This window comes from Nematolebias whitei, chromosome 9 (genome assembly GCF_014905685.2).
Source record: "Nematolebias whitei isolate Nwh7 chromosome 9, NemWhi1, whole genome shotgun sequence".
Classification (NCBI taxonomy): Eukaryota; Metazoa; Chordata; class Actinopteri; order Cyprinodontiformes; family Rivulidae; genus Nematolebias; species Nematolebias whitei.
In genome coordinates, this window is record NC_056506.1 from 35,140,301 (window position 1) to 35,150,551 (window position 10,251).

The 10,251-nt window shown below is 40.5% G+C and overlaps 1 protein-coding gene across 1 annotated transcript in view; it reads left to right on the forward strand.

Moving 5' to 3' along the window:
- The window catches only part of LOC119414614 (leucine-rich repeat and immunoglobulin-like domain-containing nogo receptor-interacting protein 3), a 41,596-nt gene extending 31,743 nt beyond the window's left edge, over nt 1-9,853 (forward strand). Inside the window, exons 2-4 of the mRNA XM_037681716.1 lie at nt 7,398-8,007; nt 8,135-8,878; nt 9,029-9,853. Coding sequence (XP_037537644.1) covers nt 7,453-8,007; nt 8,135-8,878; nt 9,029-9,598 — 1,869 coding nt within the window. The 5' untranslated portion in view covers nt 7,398-7,452 and the 3' untranslated portion in view covers nt 9,599-9,853. The remainder of the gene's footprint in view (nt 1-7,397; nt 8,008-8,134; nt 8,879-9,028) is intronic.
- Nucleotides 9,854-10,251: the final 398 nt, after the last annotated feature.

Consider the following 10,251-nt stretch of genomic DNA (forward strand, 5'->3'; position numbering starts at 1 on the left):
TGAATTGAATACTATCACGTTCTTAACATATTTTCAGGGCTCTACATACTCAAGGCCCCAGTTACTCCCAAAAATAGCAAAAAGATTATGTCATACTACATGGGTATACAGTAGTCTATTGTTTATCGCAGGGGATCTGATAATAATAAGATATTCAAAATTACAGTAAATTTCTGTTTTTTCATTTAAATACAGATTTTTTTTGTGTGTGTATTTTCAAATTACAGTATGGTACTGTTTATTTGTATTACAGTTGTGTTACTGTAAAAAATACAGTAACTGGCTGGCAACCATGCTGCCAGTAATTTACAGTCAATTTGAAAGTCAATTTGTTACAGTGAGCCCTGAAGCCCCGCGATAAGTGAAAAACCGCAAAGTAGTAGGGATAGTAGTACAAGTAGTGAGCAGTAGTTTATTTTAGTACATATATATATATATATATATATATATATATATATATATATATATATATATATAGCCATTTTAAAGCCTTCCCACACTCTTGCAATATTCTAAACAATGTTTCTAAATGCTCTAAAAGAGCACAGAATGTCATGATTTCAGCTCTCTGCCTCGGCTGCTCTCAGCCACCTACAAGCCTTCTTGGCCACGCCCACTTCTCCGCTCGGCACGAAGATCAGCTGATCAGCTGTAGCAGGAAGCTTATCCTGCAGTGTGGGCTGCGCAAAGGTGAATAATTTAAAACAATTTATTTTAAATTAAAAAATACATGCCGATCGTGCGGCTCATCCATTAATCAGCCAATTGTGTGTCATGTCCAATTTTACTTTGAAAAACCGCGATAGAGCGAGTCCGCGAAAACAAACTGCGAAGTAGCGAGGGGCTACTGTAAATGGGTATTGTTCATCATCCAGCACACAATCACCTGGGGTGAGTTGTAACACATTAGAACAACTTCAAACCAAACAATATAAAAGTTGATGTTACTTTATAAGATACAGATGTTACTTTTGTGAATTTTTTTGAATAGTAATTATGTATAACGCTCTGCTTGAAGTGAAGTGCTTGAACGTTTCCATTAGAAGGGCTAGCTATAGACATCCTTTAAACTTTGCTCTTTCATATTATTGTGGAAAGAGCTGGGACACCCCTCAAAGAGACTGCACAAACCCAGTGGTAGGGCTACGTGGTGAGATGTGATTCACACAAAATATGTTTTTTATGCCGTCTCAACGGATGATGCATGGACTCCTCTGAGTTCATGTGTTTGATGGACTGTGTGTTTGTGTGTAATGTGGAGCCTTCAGGGTTCCACCCTGTCCTTGAGTCATGCATTGAGGATCTTGTCTGCCTTGACATTGTCAGCTCAATGATTCATGCTGCAACTCTGCCACTGACCCACAGAACGACTCTCACGGGGGGCAGGATGTGGAGACAGGTTGCATCGATCAAAGAGCCAAAGAGCAGGGTAGAGATACGCATACACATACGCACACACACCCCTTATAGACAGTGATCATCCATAACATTAAAACCACTAAAAGAAGTAATGTAGTATGCTATAGTATCTATAGATGTTACAGTCCCAAAGCTGCTGCAGACCACATAATTTGCAGATGTTTCCGTTATCCTCACCTCAGTGGCTGCAAATTTGAGTATTTAACCATTATTTTTAAACTTTGTCAATTTAATTCATTTGTTTAAATTCATTCAACCTTTATTTATACAGGTTAGTCTCATAAATGCAGCACTTTGACAATGACTTTTTTTAATCCCAGACTCCAACTCAGCAATGGTGCAGACTGCACTTTAACCTTCATAGAGAAAATGATTTTAACCTTAAAGCAGAATTGTCATATTATCCAAAATGGTTAGGTCATTGTGCAATAATGTGAATCACTCAAAAAAGAACAATGTAGACAGAAGCACAACATTTTTGAAAGTCCACAGATGAGCGGTTTAACTTGTTGCAGTTTTAATGAGAATGGAAGAAGAACACAAAGAGCTCAGGGTGATGCAGTATTCATTTGAAATGCAAGAATGTAATTTTCAAATGAAGCAATATACACAAGAGCTGGCACAACTGCTATATTATAAATTAAATTTATTGAAATTAAAATGGCCTTTTAAGCAAGCTAAACTGTCAGTGTTTGCATTCTTAGGGAACAATAGAACATCTGCTCTGAATACTGTATAATTAAATACTCTAGAACATATGTGTCAAACTCAAGGCCCGGGGGCCAAATGTGGCCCTCGTTGACATCTTATCTGGCCCCCAAGATTTCAATTCAATTCAGTTTATTTATATAGCGCCAAATCACAACAAAGTTGTCTCAGGGCACTTTACAGGAACATTCACATACATAAAAGCCAATTAGTAAAGTTCTCTATCTAAGGAATCCAGCAGACAAGTTGAATCTTGGCTTTGTTGCAAATTCCCATCCTGAGCAAGCACAGATGATATGTGAAACATAAAATACTTCTATCTATTGAATTTTTTCAGTAATCTTTGATTATGATGTCGAAAGCACAACAGAGAACATCAAATGAGTTCAATCAAACTCTTGTTGAGGAACTTGTGATCAAGAAAATATGTTGGGTATCTGATTTGAGTTAATGTTGTTTTTGAAATTGGCCCTTAGTTTGAAAAAGGTTTTAATTTTTGCCCCCTTTGGTAAGTGAGTTTGACACCCCTGCTCTAGTGGTAGATTTCTAAAATTAAAAAAAAAAGGAAAGTTAAATCTTGACTATTCATACATCACAAATGATAAAACCTTCACTGTTTTACAGCAAGGTCATGTTCACAAACACAAATACTTAAGTAAGTGTTCATGTTATCTCTGGGATACCTGGATTCATAAAGCTGCCCACACCTGTGCTGAACAACCCATCGTGTGAGACTCAACCACTTTAGACATAAATTTAACTAAATATGTTGTTTTATTGTTTTGGCCTGTTGCGTCCCAATGCTGTTTCAATAGTTGGATAAGGATATTAAATTCCTACGGTCAAGAATTTTTCATAGTTTACAATAAAATACTTGACATGAAAACAACATTTTCTCAGCAAATGAGTTGTGCTGTGTCCCCGAAAAAGAAACAGATGCACATACGATCAGGTGTAGACTTCATCAAATTTCTTACAACGCTTCGGAGAGCAACCAGACTCACAGAAAGTCAATGCACTAAAAGTACAGAACTTATTCATGCTTCGTCCTCTCCACAGTCTGGCTCGTTCTGACTTCCTGAAACGAAAATATTAGTTTCATAGAAACTGTAAAGGGGGTTCCTACCCTCCCCTTCATGTCTTGTCCCAGTGTTATCCCAGTGTGGTGGCTGTGGTGTAGAGGTAGGGCAGCCAACTTAGGACCCGAATGTTATTGATTCAACTCCCCGTCATGTCCACATGTCATGGTGTCCTTGAGCAAGACACCTAATCCCTAACTGCTCCCTGGGTGCTTATAGTTGCCCGCTGCTCCACCTGGGTGTATCTCATGTGTTAATGCAGAACATAAATGTCATCATTGTATGGAAATATACAATGGTGACAACACATAGCACTTCTTCTTCTTTCAGAACTAAACCCAGGGGACTAAGGGTGCATTCACACCAGCCCTGTTTAGTCCGCTTTAATCGAACTCTAGTATGTTTTCCTAGGAAGTCCGGTTCGTTTGGGGAGGTGTGAACGCACCATTGAACTCTGTCATGGAACAAAAAGAGCTAAAACCTAGGTCTCAGTCCTGTAGAAGAAAACTCCAGCGCGGTTCAAGTACAGTGTGAATGCAAGCAGACCGGGCATCGCTCCGCAAGTAGGAAGTGGAGTACAGTGTAGGGCAAACAAACACGCTTTTCTCTTACCTCGTATGGAACCGTCAGCTGCTTTGTGTGAAAAACAACATTCTCCATGGTCTTCTGCCTCATCTTCCGCTCATGCTGAGTCCATTTTTGAAAAATGACAAAATAGAACTCCTAAAACTGCTAAAACTTGATGCCACTCCATATTTGTTTTTATTTCTAGAAGAAGAAGAAGAAGGTCTTCTTCAGAGGTTTTGGCATAGTTTCTTTCAGTAGTTCTTGGTGCAGCGCCACCATAGGCGAGTGGGGGAACAGGTTGGTTCGAACACAATGTTATGAATATTGGTCCCCAACCGAACCGAGTCTACCGGACCATCAGGTGTGAAAGCAACCCTAATTACCTAGGTCTCGGTTCGGTTGAAGTGAACTCTAGTGTGGTTTGAATGCAGTGTGAATGCAAGCGGACCAGAGTCCGTTCCAAAAGTAGGAAGTGGACTACAGCGCAGGGCAATCTATGTAAATACAACCAAAACAAACGTGCATTTCTCATACCTCATACGGAGCTGGCTCAGCCGCCTTGTGTAAAAAACAACATTCTTCATGGTCTACCTCATCTTCTGCTCATACTGAGTCTATTGTTGAAAAATGACAAAACACAAATCCTAAAACCGCTAAAATTTGACGTCACTCCATTTTTGATTTGATTTCCAGAAGTAAGTTGGGCTCAGTGTTATCTTCAGAAGTTTTTATGTTGTTTCCTTCAGTAGTTCTTGGTGCAGCGCCCCCACAGGTAAGGGAGGGAACAGGTTGGCCTGACTGACTCAGTGCAGTGGGAATGTGAACCGCACCAGCTGAAAATTTAAACAAATGTTTCGAATTTTGGTCCCCAGTCGAACCGAGTCTACCAGACTATCAGGTGTGAAAACGACCTAACAGTCACACAAAAAATTAAACATCCTCAAGGTTTTTTAAGGGGGTGGGGTGATATGTATCTCTAGTCAGCTGCTACTGGCACCATCATTCCCAAACAGTGATAACAAAGCATTACAAAATTATTCACAATGACCTTAAAATAATAAAAAGTGTTATTAATAGTATTAATATGCTGACATAATATCGACTGTATCAGGAAGCAGATCAATAAATATTACATTTCAATCACAGTCCCCCACATAAAATCATACAAATATGTGTTGAACACATGAACTACACTGCCCACTGAGATACAATATTTTAAAAGTACTGGTTTTAATTATAAGACTGTGTTGTTATCACACATTTCACACTTTTTTAAAAAGTGCTGGAAAATGTGAGTCAAAGCAACACAATGTCTAAAAATGATTGGCAATCACAAAAGATGAAAATTACAAGAAAAATGCTTTTTTTTTATTATTTAACAGCTAAAATATAACAAAAAAATGTTTGCCTGACTGTTTAATTTATTTCTATTTGTTGTGTTGTATTTCTTTAGAACATGTTTGTACAGTGTTAGTTTTTCTTGATTTCTCTGAGCCTTGTTCCCCTGAGACACTGAGGTTTGCTGCTGTTGTTGTGGTCTTTGTGAGATGCTGCCTGTTGACAATGCAGCTAAGAAGTGGGTCAGTTTGTGCAGCAGTCTGCGCAGCAGCCGCTCCGTGTCTGGTTTTTGTTTCCCATTGAAAGAAAAGCTTGTGCCGGATTTCAGCCTCCTTTTTTGGGATGTATAACACAGTGTTTGCTCTGGCTTGTCAAATCTGAACGATGTATCCACCCTGATGGCTTTGGAGATTATACCAAATCTCTGTGCGATCAAGTGTGAAAATGTGTGAGTGACGTGCATTATAATTTAACATAAATCTGTTTATTTTCTGCTTTAATGCCTGATGCCACCACCATGAAAGAGTCATATGATTAATAAATAAAACAGCTGGGTTTTTTTATTCGTCTTGGTAGAAAAAATTATTTAAAATGATAGTTCAGATCTTTAAATGGAGCTTCATCAAAACGTCATGAATAGTTAATATAAGCAGTTATACAAAGTTATAGAGTTCCCTAAATGAACACAGTTTAAAGAAGCAGTGTTCAGTTCTGACTGGACTGTTGAGCTAATGATTATAACAACTATAAGCTCAAAATATTAAAGTTGTTCTCACGAACGATGTTGTATAAAACTTTAAAATGTCAATTTTGTGTTACATGATTTTTACATTGAATATTTTGATTATTTGCAAGAGGCAGCAGCTAGTTGTAGCACTTCCTGTGCAGCCTGAAGTATTTCCTGCAAAAATATCATATTTTTGTCTTAGCTGTGCAATGTTAAACTGACAGTGGTGAAAAGATTTTTAAGATTTAGTTCACATGAAAGACTGTGATATATATATTTTTTTAGATTATAGCTATTGTGTTATGGCAACAATCCATTTTGGTTTTGGCCTCACTGTCACTAACTGTTAACTTGTCAGTCGAATCCTAACAATTTTCCATTCCTCCAAACTGGAGTCATTGAAAAATCATCATACATTGATTAAAAACATAAACTTTCCACAGCTTTAAAAGGTCTGAACAGTCCCTTTAAGGCAAAACCCTCAGTAAACATAGATTCTGTCAGTGTTTGCGTTTTTATCATCGAAAGGTCATGGTTTTAATATGAGTTGGTTTGTGCTGCCCATTCAGCACAAACCAACTCATATTTTATTTATTGGTTTGGGTCCTCCCTCTTCACCAGCATCAGAGAGCATTTTAACTTGATACTCCCTCATGGTGGTAAGATATTCTCTCTCATTTCCCCACGGAAAAATGAACAAACAAACCTTTAAGAGTTTGTTTTGTAGTGCTTTCTTGGGACAGTTTCTGTTTGAATTTAAAAACATCTTTCCACCTGTACTTATGAATCAACAACTTCCTGAAGAATGAAAGTTTTCCGCCTGATTTATGTATGGACACTGAGATCTGTTTGAGATCCAATGCCAAGTACTCTTTGACTGTCTCCATGTTGAAATCAGTGAGTGGGAGTACTCAGCGGTTGCCTGAAGGAATGTCAAAGCACAAATGATTCATCTTATCTTTGTGCTGGGCGGACCAAAGTGATTTTAATTCATACCCAGCAAACTGCCAAACCTACGCAGTTATCCATCATCTTCTGCCTTATCAAACACATAATATGGTTCTACAGTAATGCCTTTCTTTTCACATTTCAAAGCTTTGGCATGCAAGGCTTAAAGGCATGGTTTGAACTGTTGAGAGCCTCAGCCCATGTCTGTGTGGTGATAATGAATTCGTTGTGTTTGTCAAATTGGAGCAGATGGTCCCAGTGCTGCAACGAAAACAGAGTAGATGCAAAATGCATGATTTCAGCAGGAGCAAGACGTACTCTCACACGGCTCTCAGCATCCCACTTTCCTAATTCAGCCTTTAGATAAATTAGAGAAAAGACAAACTATTTTAAATATCTTAAATTGATCAATGTTACTGTGATGGGGCCTCACCAATTGTATTTTTACTGTTGTCTCACATTAAGTACAAGTACAGGATTAACATCAGTGTGGATGTCATTTTTACCAACTTCACCAATTATGGATGTTATACTTCATCTTGTTTGTAATTATTTTACCTTTTTACTCATCCACTTACCTCATTTTGTCCTCCCTTTTTCTTGTCTTGCAGGTTTCTGGTGCACTGACCCTGCCTGCAGCAGGCGAGGAGTCAGAGGACCAGGGCCATGATTGATTCTTCTGGCCCTGGTGGGCGTGCCTTAGTGCCATGGCCAAAGATATGGCAATGGGTCCTGGCTACCTCACTGGTTTCTGTGATAACCTTGACTCTGCCAGAGAGCATCCAGGCATGCCCGCCTCGATGTGAGTGCTCCGCTCAGCTGAGGTCGGTATCATGCCAGCGGCGGCGGCTTACCAACATCCCAGAAGGCATTCCCACTGAGACACGGCTCCTGGACCTCAGCAAGAACCGGCTTCGCTGGGTGCAGGCAGGTGATTTAACACCATACCCACGACTGGAGGAAGTAGACCTCAGTGAGAATCTCATTGCCACATTGGAGCCCAATGCCTTTGCTTCCCTTCAGAATCTTAAAGTGCTCAAGTTAAGGGGTAACCAGCTGAAATTAGTCCCCATGGGAGCCTTTGCCAAGCTGGGTAATCTGACCAACCTAGACCTAAGTGAGAACAAGATGGTGATTTTATTAGACTACACTTTCCAAGATATGAAGAGTTTGAAACACCTGGAGGTGGGAGATAATGATCTGGTGTATATATCCCACAAGGTACGTTTACATTTAACTATAACGAAAAATAACTAGAAGGATGTTTGTCTTTCATGTCATCATTACCACAAACTCACTACTTGCAAAATAAATCAAAGTAATCCCATCCGGTCTGCCTTATCCCCAGGCTTTCTCGGGACTGCTGGGGTTGGAGGATCTTACAATAGAACGATGTAACCTCACATCCATCTCTGGCCAGACACTATCCTACCTTCGCAGCCTGGTCACTCTTCGCCTTCGCCACCTCAGCATCACTGCCCTGGAGGACCAAAACTTTCGCAAGCTGTCAAACTTGAGAGGTCTGGATATAGATCACTGGCCATACCTTGAGTACATCTCCCCTCTTAGTTTTCAAGGCCTTGACCTGCGCTGGCTCTCCATCACCAACACCAACATCACCTCTGTCCCTTCTGCTTCCTTCAAGAACCTGGTTCACCTGACCCATCTCAACCTGTCCTACAATCCCATCACCACACTAGAGCCATGGGCCTTCAAAGACCTGCTGAGGTTGAAGGAGCTCATCATGGTCAGCACTGGGCTGATAGCAGTGGAGCCCCATGCTCTTGGAGGTCTCAGACAGATTCGGGTGCTCAACTTCTCTTCTAACGACCTGCAGACTCTGGAGGAGGGTTCCTTTCACTCTGTCAACAGTCTGGAGACTCTCAGAGTGGACGGGAATCCCCTGTTGTGTGACTGCCGTCTGTTGTGGATCCTGCAAAGACGCAAGACCCTCAACTTTGACGGCAGAGTGCCAGTGTGTGCCGGGCCGATGGAGGTGCAAGGGGTCAGCCTCAGCACCTTCACCGATTCTGCACTCTTTGATCACTTTACATGTCAGAAACCCAAAATCCGCAATCGTAAAATGCAGCAGGTAAAAACGGATCAATCAGACTTAATGCATTTAAACATTTTAATGGTTTGATTACTGAAGTTGCTTTTTCAACATTCTGTATCTGTTGATTCATTTTGTATATTCGGAGTCTTCTACATGTATTCATTTACGCACATCTTTCTCCCCCAGGTTGTTGCTCGGGAAGGCCAACCAGTGAGTTTTCTGTGTCGGGCTGATGGAGATCCTCCACCTGCTATTGTCTGGATTTCACCACAGCGTAGGCGAATCACAACTAAAAGTTCAGGGCGTATCATCGTTCTCCCGAGTGGCACCCTGGAGATCCGCTACGCCCAGCTCACCGACAGTGGAACATACATTTGCATCGCCAGCAATGCTGGAGGCAATGACACCTACTTTGCCACGCTCACAGTGCGCGGCCAGCCACTAGACGCCGCCTCAGCCTTCTTTCTTAACCGCTCGTTGTACAGCGGAGAGTTCTTCAACGACACAAACCTAAACAGCACACGTGTTTTCCTCAAGTTCACCTTGGACCTGACCACCATCTTGGTTTCCACGGCAATGGGTTGCATCACATTTCTGGGGGTTGTCCTATTCTGCTTCCTGTTGTTGTTCGTGTGGAGCCGGGGACGCGGTCAGCGAAGAAACAACTTCACAGTGGAGTACTCTTTCAGGAAATCTGAACCCGCCACTGGGACCACTTCAGGAGGGACCAGAAAGTTCAACATGAAAATGATATGAAACAACGCAGCCAGGGGTCCCTTGGGGGAGGCATGAGCACGTTCCAAAAACGTGTTTGACACACGCAAACACACACAGCCATTAACTCACAAAGAAGTCTGAAAGCACGTAATCCACTTTTGTCTATGGCTCCACTAAAAATTGAGCACTCACATCAAATCTGGAGCCATAATTGAATTTGGTTTATGAAAGAAAACCGAATGACCCTGACACTTTGCAGCGGTCTTCTTCAGCTTGTGGTTATAAAAGACAATATGAGGATTAAGAGTGCTTAAAGAGCCACTTTTCATGCCCAAACAAAAAAAAGTGTTAGAAATTATAGGATATAAGATCCTTCTTTAATGACTGGACTGTGGAGTATTGAGTTGGTTTTCTTTACCAACTTTAATTAGACTAATATACTAATATTATTATTAAAAGCTCCATGTTTAATAGTCTCATCAGTAAGTCAGGCCATCAGCTTAAATAAGTTATAGATATGCCTTGTCATATAATTTTGGCTAAAATATGTAAAATAAATTAATAACATAGCATTGAAGAACAATTATTTTAGCTGTGTTTATCTATTTTCACCACAGTTGGTCAGGGAGGATCAAATAGGGTCAACCACCTCAATAACTCCACCTTTATTTTTATTTTTATTTTAGAAGTGT